At 41.6% G+C, this 24,320-nt stretch overlaps 1 protein-coding gene across 3 annotated transcripts in view; it reads right to left on the bottom strand.

Annotated features, from left to right (window-relative positions):
* The window catches only part of sh3kbp1 (SH3 domain containing kinase binding protein 1), a 172,391-nt gene extending 149,829 nt beyond the window's left edge, over positions 1–22,562 (bottom strand). The window contains exons 1-2 of one of the 3 annotated variants that reach the window (XM_033032764.1): positions 22,249–22,562; positions 18,376–18,533 (exon numbers count right to left, since the gene is read on the bottom strand). In XM_033032764.1, coding sequence (XP_032888655.1) covers positions 18,376–18,533; positions 22,249–22,252 — 162 coding nt within the window. In that variant the 5' untranslated portion in view covers positions 22,253–22,562. Of the gene's footprint in view, positions 1–18,375; positions 18,534–22,248 lie in introns of those variants that run through there. The other 2 variants (XM_033032763.1, XM_033032765.1) reach the window with 2 other exon arrangements.
* Positions 22,563–24,320: the final 1,758 nt, after the last annotated feature.

Genomic DNA, 24,320 nt, shown 5'->3' with positions numbered 1-24,320 from the left:
ACGCAAGACAAGTACAGGACAAACTCTTCTATGTGACTGCAATGTCCTATAACAGAGTGTGTCCTCTATGCAAAGGCAGGTCCTCATCTCCTCACAGACCATACAATGGTCACTTCTACCAACATTGTCATCTGTCACAGGTAGACTGGGAAGGAGGAAGGACTGGCAGAGAAGAGAAATTTGGGCCTGGGGTAGATCAGCCACGATCATATTAAAAAGGACTCGGTCTGTGATAGTTCCTCGTCTCTTGTGTTCTTGTGAAGAGTTCAATTAACTTTATCCTTCGTGTGGTTCGCTTACTTGGTCTCTTTTGGTGCTACCAAATCACTGTTGGTGTGGGCACTAAACTCCCTCGCACAAATCACTTTCTGTGCACTTGATCCTTTCAGTGCGTTGACATCTTGGAGGAGCAGTGATGCATCAGCTGAAGGGAAAAAGTATATGGTATTGAGAAAGAAGATTCTTTGCCTAAGTTTGATCTAATGGATTTTTCCAGGGGTACTCACTTTCTGCCTCTTCCTTTGGCAGTTCTATCGTGCTGCAGGAAAGGACGACTCAAGTATTATGTTGGAGGAGTCTGGCACGGAGTATGTAAGGTACAATTCAATTATCACAATAATGATCATGCTAGAATAAATTGTGTGTCTACTCTCCCAAAGTTTCCTGGTCCCAGACCTTTGCGAGGTGTTTTTACAACATTCAGGGACTACGAAGGACTTTGCCACGTTAATTTGAAGCTAAGATCGATGCTTTGTGGATGCAATTATTTTATTTTCCTAATTCTTTTTCTGCATAACCAGTGATTAAGATAAAATTGAGTATCTAGCAATGCCATTTCAGAGGGAGCATAGAACATGAACATAGAATAGTATATCACAGGAATGGGCTTTGGTCCACAACGTTTGTGCAGAACATGGTGCCAAGTTAAACTGATCTCATCTGCCTGTAGTTGACCATCCCTCTACTTCCTCGCACTTCCATGTGTCCATCCAAGCGCCTCTTAAATGTCATTATCATATCTGCCTCCACCACCACCACCCCTGGCAGTGCGTTCCAAACCCCACACCCTCTGAACGGAAAACTTCTCCAACACATTTCCATCAACTTTTCCCCCTCTACATTATAGTTCTGCCCTCCCATGTTGGACATTTCTGCCATGGGGAAAAAAGGCTCTCACTGTCTACTCTATCCATGCCTTTCTTAATTGTATATACAAATAAAATGCTGGAAGCATTCATATGCAGAGAGCCCTATCGCTGAACACTACATGCTTGCTTTAAAAAAAAAAATCAAGTCAACCACAATACAATGATTGAGAAAGGCCAAAACAATCCAAATCCAGATTTGACAGCTCCAGTTTGACATCTACAAAAAAATTCCGTGATGTGCTTTTTATCATAACCAACAGTGCTTAACAGTTATTTTTCAACTGTTGAACCAATTATGATGTAGGGGAACTACAGCAGGTCCTGATTGACAACCTTGCTCTCAACGTCAGTTAGACCATGGAGCTGATTGTTGACTTTAAAAGATGAAGGGCAAGAATCCATAAACCTATCTTCATTGACGAATCGGTCGGTGTTGGAGAGTCAACTTTAATTTCCGGGCAGTGCATATCTCTGAAGTGAGCCCAGCACATTGATGCAAACAAAGAAAGCCCATCAATGCATCTACTTTCTTAGAAGACTGTGGAAATGCAGTATGTTGACGAATACTTTCTTGAACATTTACAGGTACGGTATAGAGCATATTGACCGGTTGCATCACAGCCTGGTTGTGCAAAGCGAATACCCAGGAACGTATATTACAAAAGGTGATGGACACTACCCAGGCTATCACAGGTATTCGCCCCTCCACCATAGCAGTGATCTATAGGAGGCACTGCCTAAAAAGGCAGTTGGCAACATCAAGGACCCCCACCACCCTGACATGCTCTCATTTCACTCCACCATTGGGAAGAATGTATAGGATTCTGAAAATTGTAACCACCAGATTCAGGATAATCTTCCTCCCAAAAAACATCAGGCTCTTAAACACTACAAACACCAACTAAACTACAAACTGCCTTGGTTATACAATAAACTTCATGTTTTTGTTTTGCACTAATATTGGGGGTTTTTTTCAATTTATTGGACTTTCCTTTGTTAATGATGTTATCTATGAGTTCTGTCTTTACAGACCTATTATGGTGCTGCAAATAAGAATTTCATTGTTCCATTTTCAGTACATATGACAATTAAACTTTTGACTCTTGAGTCCTCTCCCAAGTCATCATGACCAGTATCACAACTCTGATCACATTCAAACTGCTCAGGGAAGGCCACATCATCCCTACAAAACATCAAACTCCAAGTTACTAAAAGGAAACTGATCATCAATTTCACAAATGTGGTCCTGTTTGTAATCATGAAGTTATTACAAAAGATGTCGGGAATGTAAACACATTAAAACAGTGTGCCCAAAATAGTTAATTCTGATACCATTTAAAAAAAATCTATTTTCTTTCCTCCTTCCCAAAACTACAGGTGCGCAAGCGACTACAGGTGCTGGAATCTGGATCAACAACAATCTGCTGGAGGAACTCAGCAGGGCTGGGGGGGGGTTTCGGCCCGAAACGTCGCCTATTTCCTTCGCTCCATAGATGCTGCTGCACCCGCTGAGTTCCTCCAGCAATTTTGTGTACGGTCGAGCAGCATCGTTGTGCAGAGAGGAATGTTTGACATTTCAGGTCAAAATCTTGCATCATGACCGATGCAAGGTTTTGACCCAAAACATCAACCTTTCTCCTCGCTGTTCCACCCACTGAGTTTCGACAGCAAATTGTTTGCAAAAAGTAAATGTTGCAAAAAAGCTGATCACAATAAATTTTCATGCATATTTGTGTTTCAGAAATTATTTTTATGTATTTATACACTGCATTTAACTTGTGAAAATGGCCCAAACCATATCAATGCATTGTAAGATTGAAGTCTTGAGTTATAGCTCAATCAAGCATTTTAAGACAATTCTTAATGGGGAGAAAAGATAGTATCTACATCACTGAGGATGCAGCCTTCATTGCGATATAAAGGGGACACCAGAGTTCACAGAGGGTTGTAATACTGAAGGAAAGATACAGTAGAATAGACGAATCAGCAATAAAATTTGTACACTCGAATGAAGATATAAAAACCAAAGTGTTGATTGAACAGAGAGCAACATGAACCAGGACATGGGTAATAAATGATGATAGTATATTTTTGAACATGGTCATTTAATGAGCGTGCTTATTTGAACTGAACATGGGATGCTGGCCTCATATGCTCTGTCAGAATCAGGTTAGGATGTGACAAGGGCATGGATAATGGTTTTAGCAGTGGATACATTGAGGGAGGGGAAGTAGATGATGTACAACTTGGTGTTCAATTGGCTAATTAATAATAAGCCAACAATACACATGGCAGTGCTCTATTATTCAAACAATTTCCTTGCTGTTCGACCTCCAGAAAGTCAATAAAATCCAATAAAGTAGAAACAAGGAATTGTAGATGTCTGTTAATACACAAAAGGACACAAAATGCTGGATTAACTCAGGTCAGGCAGCATCTCAAGAGAACATGGATAGGTGACATTTCAGCTCGAGACCCTGCTTCAGTAGGTCTCCAATAGAAATTCAATAGGGATCGTCTATCAGCTTATCTTATATTTAAAACATATGAAACAATATTACTAGAGAAAGTATGTTATAGATGCAATTCCAGCAAGAGACCATACAACACCATGCCATAATAAACCATCAGAGTTTAGAATAATTTTCAAGCAAGTGTCCATATTTGTCTTTTAGTGAACTCTTCAGGGTTGAGGGTGACTTTTTTCCTCAGGTTTTTTGAGATGGCTAATGAGATCAATGAAGGATAGGAGGGGCTTTATAGGGAAAGCAGGTGAATATTATCAAGGTGGGAACTTCATTCCACTGATTATACTGATTATATTGAGTTACCAACAAATGAACTCAAGGATTTCAATGGTATCCCAAATTCACCTGCTCCTACATTGCAAACAATTATGGATCATGGATTCCCATGTATTGGATAGTTGTTTAGTTTTGAGTTACAGCATGGAGACAGACTCTTCAGCCTACGGAGTCAGTGTCGACCATTGATCAGCTGGTCATGCAAGTTCTGTTATACCAATAAATTTGCAAATCTGGGAAGTGGGAGAAAACCAGAGCATCCGGAGGAAACCCATCTGGTCACAGTCAGAACGTGCAAACTCAACTCAGACAGCACCCCAGGCCATGATTATATCCAAGTCTCTGGTGCTGTGAGGCAGCAGCTCTACCAGCTGCACCACTGTGCCACCACTTAGGATGTTATTTTCAAGGCAGATTTAAGAATATTTTTAAATTGTTTCCCCGTGGTATCAATCACCAACTTTACTCAATTTAGAGTGATGGATGTTTAGATATTATGAGAATCAAGTGATCTGGGTTTAGTGCAGGAATGCAGCACTAAAGTACAAAATCAGCAATAATTATTGAATGCCACAGGCAGCACAGGGGTGTATAGGCCAAATCCCGCTCCTAATTGTCATGTACTTAATTTCTTAAGTAACCAAATTTAAAGTACAAAATTTGTTTTGGGAATAGGGTGTCATTTTTAGGCTTCCTGATCTCAATGGTCAGGCTCAACGCCATTCTTGGTTCGTGATTTTGATCAGCTGTCATTAAGCTTAATAACCATTCTTCTCAAAATGACACCCCTGGAGTGCTTTGGGACATTATCTCACATTAAACGTGTTATATAAAATGACAGCACAAGGCCCAGTAAAACTGGCAAGTATGGTTTGCAATGCAATTACTTTTGCAATAGGTGGCTTGCATTCCAAATGTTTATACCCAATCAACATGTTCAAGTTGCCAGTCTCAGACGTATTACAGTATGTGGTAGAAGGGCAAAAAATAAACATTGCATTAACTGAGAGTTGTGCAGTTTATTTGAAATTAAACAGGAAACAAACTTGAGTAAGAAAATGAGTAGAAACTAGGCTAATTTTATCTCTTGCTACTTTTGTGCAATCTGTGACAGTGTGCACTGGCACCCATGAAAAGTCAATCGCAGAAGCAAATGCAAATAACAGAGTTCGGTATTCCAAAAATTGCAGGGAATCATGGGATTTGTCAAAGTAGAAGTCAGTAGGTGCATTTTATAGTCAATGCAGGGGCACCATTAAAAACAACTTTAAGAATACAGATGCTTGTAACCAAACAATACAACACTTGGGCCTACCTCTACAACAAGGGTTACGTCCTACAACCTTGGACTTTTTTCCTTGGCCAAATCAATATAATTGCTTGTAACTATTGATCATAACATAGTATGATATTGACAATTTTATCCTTATTTCTATTATTGTGTGAGAAAACACCTCCCTTGGATGACAGTTTGATGGAATCCAACCTTCCCCCAATCCTCTCAGCTGACAAGAATTCTTTGTTGAGTAATTGCGAGGGGGAACAGTTGCAAGAACTGAGCCTACATTGAGATTGTGCAATCGTAAGTTTAAAGAGACCTGTAAACTGTACCCAATACTTGTCCGTGACACATTCACAAGCCTTCCCAAGGCGTTAAATCCAAAAGGAAAACAGCTATCTTAATATCAAAAACCTTCACGTAAATGGCAAATGTGTGTGAATCATAGTTAAAGCAGTCAACTAAGGATGCTTTCTTGTAAGTTTAAGAAAGATATAATCTCAAAAGTGTACATATGCAGAGCCAGACACTGAACTCAAACACTATACATTATAGTAAGCAATGACAAAAGAACATCTCTGGAATAAACTGAAATTATTTTTAAATACACTTCAGATTTTACTAAATCTGTCACATGACTGATTTCAAGAGGGCTAGAATACAAAAACAGGGATGTAATGCTGAGGCTCTACAAGGCGTTGGTCAGGCCAGATTTGGAATATTGTGAGCAATTTTATACACCATATTTTGAGGAAGGCTTGGAAAGAGTGGATGTGGAGAGGATGTTTCACTAGTGGGAAAGTCTAGGACTAGAGGTCATAGCCTCAGAATTAAAGGACGTTCCTTTAGGAAGATGGGGAATTTCTTTAGTCAGAGGGTGATAAATCTGTGGAATTCTTTGCCACAGAATGCTGCGGAGGCCGTCAATGGATATTTTTAAGGCAGAGATAGATAGATTTTTGATTAGTACAGGTGTCAGAGGTTATGGGGAGAAGGCAGGAGAATGGGGTTATGAGGGAGAGATAGATCAGCCATGATTGAATGGTGGAGTAGACTTGTTGGGCCGAATGGCTTAATTCTGCACCAATTGCTTATGATATGATAATAAAAAAAACATGCAACAGATTCTGCTTCTGAATTGAACACCACAAACCCAAATAGATAAATAGGGACAGGATGTAGAAGAGAGAAGATTCACTTTAATTTATGGTGCTGATTCATAAGGAACCATTCAAACAATTGATTTTTTTTAACTGAGAAGAAAGAGAACACATTTAGGCATGGGAGGAAAAATACTATCCATCTTTAAATTGACACCAGGCAAGGAGAAATAAGCAGGCCACCTAAATTGCAATGAGCCAATCGAGTATGCGAGTGGATTTGATCACAAAAAAAGACAACCAAATGTAGACACCAATTGGCAATGGACCTCAAAAACTCAGGTAAACAATTCTACACAAGCAGTTTTAAAAATGGAAAAATAACCTTAGACAGCATCCTCAGGAGTAATACTTTAAAACTCTCTCAAATGTTCACTTTAGCACAGAATATTGCATATTCCCCACTTGACAAGTTGTTGAGGAGAAGATAACCGCATTGATTACCGCATCCATTAAAGAATAGCTAATTAATAGTAAAAGTTCAGGAACCAGCCAGTAATTTCATCACTGATTTAATTGGAAAATCGGATTACTAAGCATAAACCAATAATTGTACACAAGATATCTTTGACCTTCATGGTACAGGTACACAACCTTTTATCCGAAAGCCTTGGGACCAGACACTTCTCGGATTTCGGAATTTTTCGGAATGGAAGATTTTTAGCGTAGATTAGGTAGGTAGCGCGGGTGGCTTGAAAAGCCTGGAGCGGCTGCCTCCTCCCCGGAGACCGGGGAATCATTGTAAATCATTGCTTAAATGTTAGTCAGTTAGTTTGGAGGGATTTTATGTGGTTGGGGGGGGGGGTGAAGGGGGAAACTTTAATTCTTAGTCTCTGGAGCGCTGTGGCCGCCGACTCCCAACATCGCGGAGCTGGGGCTGCGGGCATCCGGCCGCGGGCCGCGCTGGATTTGGAGCGCCGTTCAGCCAGGGGTAGAGTTCGCCGGGATCGGAGCTCCAACAGGCGCCGCCCGCGGCTGGATGCCCGCAGCCCCAGCTCCGCGATGTTGGGAGTCGGCGGCCACAGCGCTCCAGAGCTTACTGCACGGCGACCCGGTAAGGCATTGCCTGCTCCCCGCCTCTCCGACCAGGTAGGGGACTAAGAATTAAAGTTTCCCCCTCCCCCCCCCCCCCTTTCACATAAAAGCCCTCCAAACTAACTGACTAACATTTAAGCAATGATTTACAGATGTTTAAGTGTCTCCCCGGTCTCCGGGGAGGAGGCAGCCGCTACAGTAGTACAGGCCTGGGTTGACCGTGGGTCGTTTTGGGTCAAGTTTGGCGCCAAACTTGGTGTGCAGACGACATCCTGGAAAAAATGTCCGGTTTTCGGAGCTTTTCGGTTCCCGGAACTCCGGATAAAAGGTTGTGCACCTGTATATATATATATATGTATACACACACACACACACACATATATATATATATATGTATATGTGTATATATATATTTTATATTTTTTTAAGGTCAACACGCATAAACTATTTGATTGTACCATAAAAAAAGCTGTAAAATGTTTACTTTTAACTTTTAAATATTGATATTTTAAATTATAAAAGATATTGCACCAAAATTGCAACAACATGCTGAAACAGAACCGTACAAAATGAATGTATCATTTCCCTGACAGTAAGTCATTTTCAATAAAGCTGAAATCAATCAGGCAGGCAATTATTTACCACAACTTCCTGTATTCTTCAGCAGTGCAGATGTTGGTAGCTACTTGATGTTTGTGGTGTTCCACACAAGTCAGCAACATACACAAGAACTCCATATTAAGAATATGTAACACTGAAAGAGTACCACTTTGAAAAATTGGCATTAAAACCAATCCTAATGGCAAGTATCGATATAGAGGCTTCTGTTTTGAAAAGTTAATTCATTTTTACTCAGAAAAAACCTGGAAGGGAGAATGGAGCAAATAAAAGTGACAATGCGATTTCATTTCAAATAGATATTAAAACCTCCAAGCGAATTCACAGAAAATCTGTGTAGGAGCCATTCATGCTTAGGCTAGTTACTGTTAGTATATTATATTATTTTGTCTAGATATTTCTAGCAGTATTATTTTGAACGCTTGGGGATGGGCATTTGATACGTAGATGGGCATGACACATATGATAGAGGGAGAGGGATTGACCAGACCAGACCAGGGATTTGGAGAGAAAACAGTTCTTACCAGATAGTAAGAACGGAAAGCTACAATTTGTATAAGAATAAAGAGGATCTAGTATGTTCATTTTTTGTTTGTAAAACTACTTCAATGGAAATAACGAATGGAAGATCCGTTTTTTCTTGTCTGCGTAAGATGTAGTTGGACATTGGAAAAGTTTGAAATTGCCATTACATTAAAGTAAGAGCTGATCTCTATGAGTGAAACTGGAGCTTGAAAACTTGAAGCAAAGGATCTGCCCGACGCCGTCAACTCGACAAGGTCAACGCCTGCGCTACCTGAAGAATGATGATTGGAAACTTCGGAACCCAATGCGCAGGGGCAGCGCGAGTATCTACAGCTGAACGTGCAGCATTATTGGAACAGCTTTTATAGGAGAAGCTGTATTGGAACGGCTGCATTAAGCTGTATTGGAAAATGGCTGTTACTATGGAGATTTGAGAAGTGACCTTGAGAATCCCAACGCTATCTGTTGTTTTGAATTCCCGCTCGGTTGTTTTGAATTCCAGTCTGGAAGCATACGGCATTATGTCACCGCGTCTTAAAGGGGTAGTGAGCCAGCATGTCTAAAGCTCAGCCACAAAAGGGAGACGTGGAACAGGATTCTGGAAAAGAAAGAAGAACCATTAAACTCACCGACAAAGGTCAGGTATTGTTCATGGAAAGATGTCAGAAGTCAAGTAACACGATATGCAAATAAGCTGACAAGTTAATTGAAAAGCTGAAGAAGCTCATGAAATCAGATGAAAATGCAAAGGAAGTACAATCTAACCTGGTTCAATTAACTGAACTCTGCTATGGAGTCAGAAAAAAACGTCATTCCTGGAAATACCAATGCCTAAAAGGGAGCTTGAAAGGAAAATCAGTGGTTTAAAGAAAGAATGGAAACTTTTAATGGTTTTAAACAAAATGTAGAAAGGTGGTTATCTGAAATTGGACAACGAACTACACACTCTATAGTTGAAAGTGTCATACAACAAAGTGTTGTGGAATCAGAAGAAATTGGACCTGAAGACAATATTTCAAATGTCTCAAAATGAAGATCAAAACCCAAATCTGGTTCTGCATCATGTGCATCTTCAAGGGTCTCTGCTCATATTGAAGTTCAGGCAGATAGGGCTGTTCTCTTGGAACGGGCTGCCGCCATGAGGAAACAGCACAAGCTTGAGGCATGAGAAGAACAATTGAAAAGAGAGGCACGAGATGCACAAATGAAAAGAAAGACAGCCCTGGCAGCAACCAAGCTTGAGCTTGAGGCACAAGATAAATATTTTAAAAGAGATGGAACAGTTGGAACTAGAGGCAGAGCTGGCATCAACCGATGCAAGGTTTAACGCACTTGATGCCAAGGGGTCAAAAGGCAGCTCTAGAGTATCTCACGGGAGGAGCTTTTATGTGAAAAAAGGAACTGCTCGAAAGGAAACATCAACTAAATTAAATTTACAGGCAGATGAATATTTGCTTGATCATGTGCAACAGGTTGTTAGACTAAAACAAACAGCTCTCAAACCACCTGTTAGAGCTCATATGAGCAGGGGTATGCTAGTACCACCCTCCCTGCACGGAATGATGGAAACCACTTGATATCTGAAAATTAATGAAGAAGCAGAATGAGATTACTCTTCTGGCTCAACAAAATCTCTCTTCTATACCACCAATTACTGTTTATGATGGTGACCCTTAGCAGTATGAAGTTTTCATTACAGCATTTGTGAAAGGAGTGGAAAGAAAAACTACTGATAAGAGTAATTGACTGCATTATCTAGAGCAATACACAAGAGGATAGCCAAAGGAGCTAGTCCACAGTTGCCGACATTTGCCTCCAGTCGAGGGCTATCAAAAGGCAAAAGCTCTGCTTAAAGAATATTTTGGTAATGAACATAAGATTGCCAATGCATTCATGGCCAAGGCTTTTGCTTGGTCAGTGATCAAGCCAGAGGATGTGAAGGCATTGCATGCGTTCTCACTGTTTCTTAGTGTTTGTTGCAAAGCTATGGAACATCTCACCTATATGGAGGAAATGAATGTTGCTACCAATATGAACACTATCCTTCTAAAATTGCCTTACAGGCTTAGAGACAAGTGGAGGGATAGTGCATGTCGGATACGGAAAGAGCATGGATGTCGAGCTAAGTTTCCTGATCTGGTGGATTTCATGAAGTGGCAAGTGGAGATAATGTCAGATTAACTTTTTGGAAACATTCAGGATTCAAGACCAATTGCAACTGTCAAAGGTTCTACTTTTGCTAAAACAAGAGAAAGAACAGGACTGAAACTGTCATGTCGATTGCCTTATCCTTGTACAATTGCTTCTAATAAAATAAATTCAAGAACAGGACCGAAAGGAAACAGTTTTGCAACAACTGTAATTCCTGTAGAAAGAGCAGTGCAAAGAAATCCAACAACATGTGGAACAAGAAGAGATGCGTCTACCATTAATACTTAAGGTTCTTGTTTGTTCTGTACTAAATGTGGTCATACATTAGAATTACAGTTGTCTACTGATCAAGAAGAAGGGGCACAAAGAAAAGATGGACTTCTTAAGGGAGAAGGGAGTGTGCTTTGGATGTTTGAAGAAAGGTCACTTGAGTAGAGACGGCAAGAGTCGTATGACTTGTGACATGTGCAAACAAGTTAATCCTGAAATACTTCACACTGAACAGAAGAACACAGAGAAGAAGCCGGAGCATACAGAACAGAATGAGAAGTTAACTGTGAGTGATGCTGTTTCCTCATCTAAGATGTGTGCGCATATTGGGGCCAGTGATGAAGCCTGCATCTTCTCCATCTTACCAGTACAGGTAATGAGCCGCAAGGGGGACATGGTGTTGCAAACATACGCATTTTTGGATCATGGAAGTTCAACAACCTTTTGTACAGAAAGATTGATGAGAAGGCTGAACATTACAGGACAAAAGACAAAGATTCTCTTGTGTACCATAAATGAAGAGAAGTGTGTGATCAGTTATCACATCTCAGGTTTGGAAATATCTAGTCTGGACAAAGACGATTTTATACAACTATCTAATGTGTTCACACATAAGACCATGGCTGTTTCTCATCTAAACATTCCCAGCCAGGAAGAGCTGAAGCAATGGCCTTATTTGAAGGATATCAAGATTCCTAAAATAGATTCTGGCATCGGCCTACTCATCGGAAAAAATGCTCCAAAGGTATTGGAACGTTGGGAGCAGGTCAACAGCCAAGGAGATGGACCATTTGCCGTGAGGACCCTACTCAGATGGGTCATCTATGGTCCCCTGAGAAGAGACAACAAAAGCAGGGATGAAAATGGCTGCCCTGCTGCTGCTGTCAATCGAATATCCACTGTAAACTTAGAGGAGCTACTGGTCAAGCAATACAATCACAACTTCAGTGAAAGAACCAGCAAGGAAGCAGAAGAAATGTCCAGATAAGAGGTAAAGTTATTGGATATTATGATTCACTCAGTAAAGATGATAGATGGCCACTACTGTCTAGATTTACCTTTCAAACAAGAAAGCGTCAATTTGCCGAATAACCGTTGCATTGCAGTGCAGCGTATCCAGAGCCTGAAACGCAGGTTTGGCAAGAATAAGAAATTTCATGATGAATATACATCTTTCCTTACAGAAATGATTGATAATGGTTATGCTGAAATGGTACCAGTGGACCAGCTGAATCTAAGTAATGGAGAGCTCTGGTACATACCACACCATGGGGTGCATCACTTAAGGAAAGGAACCTAAAGGGTGGTCTTTGACTGTGGGGCAGTCTTAAAAAGAAACATCACTTAACTGCCAACTGTTGCAGGGTCCAGACCTTACCAACTCACTCATCAGATTCAGCCAAGAACTGGTTGTTTTGATGGATGATATCAAAGCAATGTTTCATCAGGTCAAGGTATCAGAAAAGCATATTGACTATTTGCGGTTCCTGTGGTGGCCTGAGGGCGATGCACAGCATGATCTTGTTGAATACTGGCTGAAGGTACATCTTTTTGGGGCAGTGTCATCACCAAGTTGTGCAAACTTTGCAATAAGGAAGACTGCTGAAGACAACGAAGCTCGTTTCTCAGCAGAGGTGACAAACACAGTAAAGAACAACTTCTATGTAGACAATTGTTTAAAGCAGGGGTCGGCAACCTTGTTCTGCATAGGGGCCAGGACACGTGTCTGTGAGCGGATGGCGGGCCACATCTATCACGTGTACACATGGATCCCACCCCCATCCCACCCCGGATGGCAGGCATCAAATCACATGTTCACATAGATCCAGCCTTGCGTCGCCGCGGCCTCCGGCCTGGGATGTACCAGAGATGATGGAAGTCTGCAGGCCAGATGATTACGGAAAAAAAAATACGCCTGCAGGCCGGATGATTTTGGGTTACGAGCCGCATTTGGCCCAGGGGCCGTAGGTTGTCGACCCCTGGTTTAAAGTCTATGCCTTCGGAAAAGGAAGCACTTCAAATGGCAGCACACTTGACTTCCCTCTGCCAAATGGGAGGATTCATGCTGTCAAAGTGGATCAGCAACAGCCGTGCTGTGTTGGCATCCATTCCACAAGAAACCAGAGCCAAGGAGACCAGGGAGTTGGAGTTGGACAAAGACAATCTGCCTATGGAAAGGGCACTGGGATTGCACTGGTGCGTTGAAGCAGATGTGTTCAAGTTCAGAATTGTGGTACAGAAACGACCATACACAAGATGGGGCATCTTGTCCGTGTTTGGCTCTATATATGATCCTTTAGGATTTCTTGCACCATTTACACCAACAAAAGGTAAATCATGTCTGACGAATCTTATAGAATTTTTCGAGGATGTAACTAGTAGCGTGGATAGGGGAGAACCAGTGGATGTGGTGTATCTGGACTTCCAGAAGGCTTTCGACAAGGTCCCACATAAGAGATTAGTTTACAAACTTAAAGCACACGGCATTGGGGGTTCAGTATTGATGTGGATAGAGAACTGGCTGGCAAACAGGAAGCAAAGAGTAGGAGTAAACGGGTCCTTTTCACAATGGCAGGCAGTGACTAGTGGGGTACCGCAAGGCTCAGTGCTGGGACCCCAGCTATTTACAATATATATTAATGATCTGGATGAGGGAATTGAAGGCAATATCTCCAAGTTTGCGGATGACACGAAGCTGGGGGGCAGTGTTAGCTGTGAGGAGGATGCTAGGAGACTGCAAGGTGACTTGGATAGGCTGGGTGAGTGGGCAAATGTTTGGCAGATGCAGTATAATGTGGATAAATGTGAGGTTATCCATTTTGGTGGCAAAAACAGGAAAGCAGACTATTATCTAAATGGTGGCCGACTAGGAAAAGGGGAGATGCAGCGAGACCTGGGTGTCATGGTACACCAGTCATTGAAAGTGGGCATGCAGGTGCAGCAGGCAGTGAAGAAAGCGAATGGTATGTTAGCTTTCATAGCAAAAGGATTTGAGTATAGGAGCAGGGAGGTTCTACTGCAGTTGTACAGGGTCTTGGTGAGACCACACCTGGAGTATTGCGTACAGTTTTGGTCTCCAAATCTGAGGAAGGACATTATTGCCATAGAGGGAGTGCAGAGAAGGTTCACCAGACTGATTCCTGGGATGTCAGGACTGTCTTATGAAGAAAGACTGGATAGACTTGGTTTATACTCTCTAGAATTTAGGAGATTGAGAGGGGATCTTATAGAAACTTACAAAATTCTTAAGGGGTTGGACAGGCTAGATGCAGGAAGATTGCTCCCGATGTTGGGGAAGTCCAGGACAAGGGGTCACAGCTTAAGGATAAGGGGGAAATCCTTTAAAACCGAGGTGAGAAGAACTTTTTTCACACAGAGAGTGGTGAATCTCTGGAACTCCCTGCCACAGAGGGTAGTCGAGGCCAGTTCATTGGCTATATTTAAGAGGGAGTTAGATGTGGCCCTTGTGGCTAAGGGGATCAGAGGGTATGGAGAGAAGGCAGGTACGGGATACTGAGTTGGATGATCAGCCATGATCATATTGAATGGCGGTGCAGGCTCGAAGGGCCGAATGGCCTACTCCTGCACCTAATTTCTATGTTTCTATGTTTCTATGTTACTCTGCCAGCCAAGCTGATTATGCAGGAGCTCTGTAAAGAAAGACGGATGAGATGAGAGCATAATGCAAACCTTCTCTCAGCGACAGACAGGATGGCTAGCAGATCACAATAAGATGTTGGAATTTAAAGTGGACCGGTGCATGAAGCCTGCAAACTTTGGTCAAGTCAGATATGCACAGCTGCACCACTTTTCAGACGCAAGCGAAAGTGGCTAAGATACCGTTTCATATCTAAGACTGGAAGATGATAGCAAAGAGGTGCATGTGGCATTCATAATGGAAAAAGCCAGGGTGGCACCATTGAAACAAATGAGAATTCCCACAATGGAGCTTACAGCTGCAGTCCTAACTGTCAGAGTGGACATAATGCTGCGAAAGGAATTAAAGCTACAACTGGATCAATCCATCTTCTTGACCGATAGCACAATTGTGCTCAAGTACATCAACAACAAAACCAAACGATCCCAAACATTTGTAGCAAACAGGATCTCCTTTGTAAGGGATGCTACTGATGTATTACAGTGGAGATATGTTGGCACAAAGGAAAATCCTACCGATGAAGCCTCTAGGGGACTAACAGCAGACCACTTCTTAAGCAGCAAGAGATGGATCAAGAGACCAGAGTTTCTCTGTAAGCCACACAGAGAGTGGCCAAAGCTTAACCTGGAATCTGCAATCTCTGCTAATGATCTGAAAATCAAGCAAGACATCACAGTGAATGTCATTGTCAAGAATCCATTGGACTCAAACTCTCTAATGACCTATTTCTCATCATGGAGGAAGCTGAAGACTGCGGTAGCTTGGCTTCTTAAAGTAAGGACAATACTCTTGCTGTTTACTCAAAAAAGGAGATTGCTACAAATAGTTATGAAGAAGAACCTGGCAAACTAAAAGAAAAGGTTGATAAAGAGATGCAAGTCATTAAAGCATCACTCTGCGGGCAGTGTTTATGTCCTGAAGATCTTCTCAAAGCAGAAAAAGAGGTTATCTCTTTCTGTCAAAGACAAAGATTCAAAGAAGAACTATCAACATTAAAGCTGGTAAACATGGAGTCAAAAGAAGCAGTCATTTGTACAATCTAGATCCATTGCTGGAGAATGGACTTCTAAGAGTAGGTGGTTGCCTGAATACACTAGCGATGCCTGAAGAGACCAAACATCCCATTATTCTCTCGTAGGACCTTCACATATCAACACTACTATAACGACATATCCATGAACAGCTCGGACATGGAGGAGGAAATCATATGCTGTCTCGACCGTAAAAGATACTGGATTATCAAACCTAACTCCGCTGCAAGAAAGGTAATAACAGACTGTGTTGTGTGTAAACAACAGCGGGGAAGAGTTGGAGAACAAAAAATGGCAGACTTGCCTCTGGAGAGGCTTTTACCTGACAAGCCTTCATTTACAGTTGTAGGAATAGACTACTTCAGTCCTATAGAGATCAAGAGAGGAAGAAGTCTTGTTAAAAGGTATGGTGTAATCTTCACCTGCATGGCGAGCAGGGCAGTACATCTTGAAGTTGCATCTACACTTGACACAGATTCCTGCATTCATGCATTACGAAGATTAATCTGTCGACGAGGTCAAGTTTCATCTTTAAGATCAGACAATGGCACAAATTTTATCGGGAATGAGAGAAGCACTCAATGGCTTGAATCAGAACAAGATCCAGAATGATATGCTTCAGCGAGGGATAAGGTGGAACTTTAATCCCCCAGCAGGATCCCATCATGGCGGTGTTTGGGAACAATTGATTTGCATGCTTCGAAATGTGCTGCGCTCTGTTCTTAAACAACATGTTCTGGACGATGAAGGATTGCAAACTTTATTTTGTGAAGTTGAAGCAATTTTAAATGATCGACCCATTACCAAGAATTTTGATGATCCATTTGACCTGGAAGCACTTATACCAAATCATCTTCTTCTGTTGAAAACCAAGCCAATACTACCACCTGGACTCTTTGTGAAGGAAGACAAACATTAAACGCAGATGGAGACAGGTACAATATATGGCAGACCTTTTTTGGAAACGGTGGACACAAGAATACTTGCCTCTAATCCAAGAACGGCAATGATGGTCAAGGGTTAGAAAAAGCTGTATTCTAGGTGACATTGGTTGATTCCACTGCACCATGAGGCTCCTGGCTAATGGGCAGAATATTGTAGATCACACCAGATGCACAAAGTCTCGTACGTACAGTATGACTTCAGACTAAGGACATCTTGATAAGACCGATAACTAAGATATGTCTGCTCCAAGAAGCCAAACAAAAAGCCAAAGAAGAAGATTGAAGAATCACTAAACAAGTTTAAATGTCAACACATAGTGCATACAAGTGCATACATTGCCATAGAGGGAGTGCAGAGAAGGTTCACCAGACTGATTCCTGGGATGTCAGGACTGTCTTATGAAGAAAGACTGGATAGACTTGGTTTATACTCTCTAGAATTTAGGAGATTGAGAGGGGATCTTATAGAAACTTACAAAATTCTTAAGGGGTTGGACAGGCTAGATGCAGGAAGATTGTTCCCGATGTTGGGGAAGTCCAGGACAAGGGGTCACAACTTAAGGATAAGGGGGAAATCCTTTAAAACCGAGATGAGAAAAACTTTTTTCACACAGAGAGTGGTGAATCTCTGGAACTCTCTGGCACAGAGGGTAGTTGAGGCCAATTCATTGGCTATATTTAAGAGGGAGTTAGATGTGGCCCTTGTGGCTAAGGGGATCAGAGGGTATGGAGAGAAGGCAGGTACGGGATACTGAGTTGGATGATCAGCCATGATCATATTGAATGGCGGTGCAGGCTCGAAAGGCCGAATGGCCTACTCCTGCACCTAATTTCTATGTTTCTATACCTTTTGTTTTTAATATGTTAAGCTTTTATAGGTAATGTTTATTGGTAATTTTTCCATTACATACGTAGAACAATTAGTGTGTAGAAGCCATTCATGCTTAGGCTAGTTCCTGTTAGCATATTATATTATTTTGTCTTGATATTTCTAGCAGTATTATTTTAAACGCTTGCGAGTGGGCATTTGATACGTCGATGGACGTGATAGAGGGAGAGGGACTGACCAGATCAGACCAGCCATGGGATTTGGAGAGAAAACAGTTCTTACCAGATAGTAAGAACGGAAAGCTACAATGTGTATAAGAATAAAGAGGAGCTGGTATGTTCATTTTTTGTTTGTAAAATTACTTCAATAAAGCTGGAAATAACGACTGGAAGATCATTTTTTTCTTGACTGCGTAAGATCACTCCCACCACCCGTGTAGTAATGGCAATGGAAATGTGGACATTGGAAAAGTTTGAAATTGCCATTACAATCTCTTTTTGCTATTTTGTCACAATACCCAAATCTCTACAATCAAACTCCTCATCTACCAACTTTGAAAAGTAATCTTCATGATAATTATCTTTAAAATATCCTGTTACGGTCATACAGAAAATTGGGGGACTCTTGGAAGAAAATGGTAACAAATAAAAAATTAGAGGCGCATTTAGATCCATCTGTTAAACATACAAACATTAAAAGCAAAGAAGCAGTAGATGCAACCAGCCTTGACCATGGGGATGGAGAATTTACATTGTCATTAGATTATGATCAATTATGATCAACATGCTGAAACACTCTGTGCCAAATTATTTTTGTAATCAAAGATCACGTCAGTTTTTTCTACAATTACCAATACTCTACTTGTGCTAACATTAAATATTTCATAATGAGGATAACATGATTTATGGCAATATTGTACTCACTCTTACAAAGTTGTCAGGGAACAAACCTCTTCTGCCATCGAGCTCACCCTCCCACCATCCTCCATCATCTTTCTTGATGTTAGCAACAATATCTCCCACAGTGATGGTCAGCTCATCATCGTGCTGAGCTTGATAAGCAAACTCAACAACTGCTTCCACTAAAAGAAAAGAAAATGTTACTTCACCTGTGAAACCTTTAATGCGTATTAACATTACCAAAATCTTCCTCAAAGCTGTTCTCTTTTAATTAGTCACACATGTAACTGTATGCCAATTAAACTATGTTCTACAAGATTTCATTCAAAATGAGTTTTCAAAATGAGTCACAGATCAAGAATTTTTGAATACCGCAAACTCAGTTTGTGCAAAAATGTTATGTATAGCATGCAGCTTCATATATTCAGTACAAAGCAACCTGCATAAACAGTACACCAGTAAAAAAACTCCATACAATAACTGAACAAAAATGTATACCCCCTTTTTGTATTAGCTGAATTGTCATTAATACAGGTGAATCATAAGCTTTACTTCAACATAAAAACAAATGGCAACATCTCCCCATTACCATATCAAAGTAGTAAAGCTGACTATGTTTTTTAAACCCCTTAGGCCCCAAAGTGAATCCAATCCAAACCAACGAAACACATTGGTTCCTGGGCCAGGTCAGTTAGCTGAAGCATTGTTTATAGTCAGGCAGCGGCAATGGGTGGCTCATCACTGATTATTAATCAAATTTATCTTAGTATTGATTATTGTATATTTATTTGTTGTTATTGTTTTAATGTGCCTATAAAACAGCAGCATGTAAGAATTTCATGTGACAATTAAACATGCTTGATTCAAAAGCTATTCAACACATATAGAACTGATTAGTCGGACTCAAAATATTGTCCGTCCCTATATGGATGTTGCCTGACCTGCTGCGTTTCTCTAGCAGTTTTTTTTTTTTGCTCAAGACTCCAGCACTTGCAGTCTCTTGTGCCTCAATTAAAAATAGATATACTGTACAGGAGGTTGATCAAAGGTGTACACATACCCTAAATGTTTAAATTAATTCCAAAGGAGAAAACCATGCCAAAATGTTTGAGAAGGTTCCAAATGTGTTGTGAGACTGTTTGGCATTTGATTTCCAATCTTCCAAATTGGCCTAAAAAGCCTCCTAATATTCAATTAATTTACGGGAGGTTTTTCTTAACGAAGTTTCCTTTCAATATATTATCATTTATTGTCAATGGGGATATAAAATTGAGTTGACAGTTAAGAATCTTCAATCAGGCCACATATTTGTTTTGTTTTGCAATTCTGAAGGAAAAGCAATCCTTTGCAAGAAAGGGCATAACACGTTGCCTAACCTATGACAAAATTAAGTGGATAAGGTAGTCAATCACGCAGGAACTGTAAGAAAAAAACCTCCAAGAATAGATAGTCCCTAGTCAGCACTCTATTCAGACCTGCATTCTGAAATATCAAATCAAATCAAAACAATAAAATGTGATTTGCCGTAAAAGGATGTTTTCTGCTTTTAAGTAAGCAGCACTACAATGGAAAATTATTCCATCAGCAGACTATGGTCACAGAGCTAAAAAACGATTCAACACCAAATTTATAATTTTATCCAAATTATAAAACTGGCCACCAAGTATACCAAAAGAGCAAATTGAATTTGAGAAAAGACAAACACTTTGCAGCAGCGTAGTTTCTAAAACAACAAATTCTACAATTTAAAAGTACTGTTGTACATCGCACAATGCTGATTGCTTTTGCACGACCAACGTCTGAATTTCACACTTCAGTCTGCAAAAATTACTCTCCAAATGCATGTCAAGCACAGGAAAGCTTGCAGAGAAAAAGTCCCCGTTTGCACATGCATGTTACAAAACACAAATTAGAAATACTGCACAGTAAGATTAACAAACATTGGCATGCACAAAAAAGCTACAAAAATATTCAAAAGGCACTCTACATTTCTTGGTTTCAAATTATAATTCTGTTACGTGGTGCAGTCTGAGGTTAGCTAGCTACTTTGCAAATCTGATAGCTACAAACAGCTTTATTTCTAATGCATTAGTAAAGGGATGCAGTGTGGAAAATGGCAATGCAAAAAAAGGTCAGATTAATCAAGAACAGAGCAAAATAAAAGCATTCACAAATTCACCTAAGGCATAGTAATAATATCCTTAAACAACCAATGGAACAACTTCCTAAAATACACTTTGAACTCAGAGGTAGGTACTTCTGCCCTTTGCATACATTTTGTTACCATGCTTACTTGGTTTAGTTCTGCTTACATTTCACTTCACCAAACACAAATTGAGAGAAAACGAGACTATAAGATCAGAACTAGTTACCCAAATTTCAATTCAATGGAAATGAAATGAGTCAGTAATGAAAGCTAATAACTTTAGCCGTGAAGTACACAGTGTAGAATACACCTGTGAAAATGCAACCATTTGCAAACATCTTGATAACAATTATTAATGATCAATTCCACAAGACCAATAATTTCCCATGCAAATTTAAATATATATAAATAAATAATGGGCAGTACAGCGGCACAGTTATTAGCGTCATTGCCCCAGAGACTTGGGTTCAATCCAAACATTGGTTCTGCATGCCCATAGTTTGCACATTCTTCCAGTGACTAGATGATTTTTCACCAAATGTTCCAGTTTCCTTCTACATCCCCAAAACATATGGATTTGTAGGTTAACTGGCCTTTATAAATTGCCCATATATTGTGGGCGAGTGGTAGAATCTGGGGAGAATTGGAAAAAGTATTGGTGAAAATTGACTCAGTAGGCCAGTTGCTGGTCTATATAACTCTACGGCCATGCAACTAACTCCTTTCACAACCATTGCACATTCCAAGAAACTTTACTACCAATGAATTAATTTTGGGAAGTTTTATGCCCGTTTGAATGGAAGACTGTAACTTGGTACAACATCTTATTCATTAAAAGTAACATTAAAAAAAAGAAAATACGCTCACTACTGAAATGTCAGACTAGGATGATGCACTCAAATTTTCAGGGAGCAACTTTAATTCATAATCAGCTGAACCAAGAGCATAGGTCTACCAAATAAGCCATGCATCAATTGCACAATATTAAAGATGGATGTATTAATCGTTTTAATCAGCAATAACTGTTTTATTTGAATTATTAAATGACACGGCACATTATAGGATTAATAAACTAAAATAACATTGATCATATTTATTTAACTGTGCTGTACGAGAGCCTGACATAGGGACATCGCCAATAGTTATGAACAAGGACCTCCAGAATCCAGCAAAAGGGAATTTGTTTATTGTGCAGGGGGGGAAAAAACTAAATCAGCTAAAAAAAGAGTAGGGGAGAAAAGGTTTGGTATGATATTTGGATGACTGTACAACATCACACATATGATAACTTAGTAAAATGATTTGGGATGTCATGCAAAATGCTTTCGAACACAAACGCTCCATTGAGCAGTTTATCTACAGCCGGCTGCAAAGATTGGACAATCTCAAAAATCCGGATTCTTTACCGGTGCACACTCTCGAGATATAGCCACGCCATGAAAGTCTATTGGCTTCAAGTAATCCTCGCCTCGCTTACGGTTGATGAGGAAAGAGGTGAAACATCTCGCCCGTTATACAGTTATCCCCATTGAAGTGCCGAGGGTTGGGCAGAGGGAGGATGCAGATGGGATGGTGCTGCGGTGTTCCCACCGCTGTAAACGTGTCAGGCGGGGGCGCGCGAATGCACGCGCGCTGGTGGGATGGGATGGGATGGGTGGGGTGGGGTGGGTGGGGTGGGAGATCTCAGCCCAGGCCAGACTCGTCGCACCCTCTCCCTCTCACACACACACAACGCGCACACTCTCTCTCACCCATTTATGTCGCCTGTCTGGTCTCCGGCTACAGATCGCCTCCGAACTCGAATGAAGAGTTGGACCAGGAGGAGACGCTGGAGCTCAAGTGGCCCACCTCCCCTCGGTTTGCTGACACCTCACTCCAGCTCCAGCACTGCTACGGACATCTTTGTTTGCTCCTTCCTCCGTCGTCAGACAGCCAGCCAGCCAGTGTTGTGTGATGTGGGCTGCTGTGAATGCACTCGCCAGCGGACAGATTTGTGTTGGTGGCAGAGGGGAAGGAAGGAAGAAGGGAGGGGGGTTGGGGAGGGGGGTGGGAGGCCTGGAGGAAGTGGGTGGGACCTCTGGCTGATGGAGAGTCGGATATCGCGATGCTTGGCCCGCTCCATGATAACCATGGCGACCCGATGCCGAGCTTCACCGTGGGGCCGGTGTCGCGGCCGCCATCTTGTCCTTTATTTGGATGCCAAGCTGCAGCTTTCCAAACAGCTCGACAAGTAACGGTGCCCGTTGGACTGAATTGAAAACTTGGGGGCTTTCAAAATGTGCGCTTATTTCCCATGTAGGAAGGAACTGCAGATGCTGGATTACACCGAAGATAGGCACAAGTTACTGGAGTAACACATCGGGACAGGCAGCATCTTGAGTGGGCCACTTGAGCTCCAGCGTCTCCTCCTGGCCAACTCTTCATTCGAGTTCGGAGGCGATCGGTAGCCGGAGACCTATTTTGCGCTGCGGCCACCACGCAGATTAAAGTAATCGGACCCACGTCCAAGGTAAAATGTGCAGGTAGGAACTGCCGATGCTGGTTTACACCGAAGATAGTTTGTCAAGCTAATTTCCTGATCTCTTTTGGTAAAGGCCGTGACATTCTACATTTGTTGTCAATCTGCGGATCCACCTTGGCTCTGAGCAGAAGAATGCAACATCGTCTATGTAAGAGAGGTTTTGATCTGTGTGCCCCCATTGCCTAGAAACGTCATCACTCTTATGCTCTTGTACCTCCTGATGGATTCAGCAAAGAGTTATTTTCCCAACGCAAACAAGACAAGGAAGAATGTGCAACCCAGCCTGACTCCAGACCTGATGGGGAAGTTATCCATTTCCCACCCATTTTTATGGACTGCACTATGGATATCTGTGTAGAGCAGTTGGATCTATTTCCTGATTCTATCGTCAGAGCCCATTTTGGAGAGCACATCCATCATGTACATATGTGATATCCTGTTGAAAGCCTCCTCCTGATTCACGGTGACCAGGCAGGTATCCACTCCTCTGTTCTGCACCTGGGCGGTGGTAGCCCTGAGCAGCATAAACGTGCCTGATATTTTCCTGACAGATAGAGCACAGATTTGGTCTGATCACCTTTCCCACATCAGACTTGATCGAGTTGGCGATGCCCTTGGACAGGCTTTTATAATCCACATTTAATAGTGGGATGGGTCTCTGATGTCACCCTTTTCCCCCTTTTGTTCGCAAATGAGGATGGTGATACCTTTCCTCTTGGAGTCTGACATACTGCCAGCCAGAAGCAGAGCATTGTACACTTCCAGCAGTTCCGGGCCCACCCAGTCTCACAGAGTACAACTCAGCCGGCAAGCCATCACTTCCAGGATAGAAACAAAAAGCTGGGGTAACTCAGCGGGACAGGCAGCATCTCTGGAGAGAAGGAATGGGTGACGTTGTTGGAGCTGACTAGCACCATCTGGTTCTTTGGCTGAAGAACGGTCTCGACTCGAAACGTCACCCATTCTTTTTCTCCGGAGATGCTGCCAGTCCCGCTGAGTTACTCCAACTTTTTGTCTCTATCTTCGGTTTAAACCAGCATCTGCAGTTTCTTCTTACACATCACTTCCAGGAGTTTTATTCGAGTCAAAGAACCAGATGGAGCTAGTCAGCTCCATCAAGGTCAGTGGTTGGTCCAGACTCTCTCGCTTGCTGTCCTCCAAAACCATGACAGAGTGGCCTTTCTGTAATATAGCATATCACATATTTGGGAACAGCTCCATCCTAGACCGCAAAAAATTGCAGAAAATTGTGGACGCTGCCCAGACCATCGCACAGACCAACCTTCCGTTGACTCCATTGAC

Source organism: Amblyraja radiata, chromosome 14 (assembly GCF_010909765.2).
Source record: "Amblyraja radiata isolate CabotCenter1 chromosome 14, sAmbRad1.1.pri, whole genome shotgun sequence".
NCBI classification, from domain to species: Eukaryota; Metazoa; Chordata; class Chondrichthyes; order Rajiformes; family Rajidae; genus Amblyraja; species Amblyraja radiata.
The sequence above is the reverse complement of the archived record's forward strand: the minus strand, read 5'-3'. Positions and strand labels throughout refer to the sequence as shown.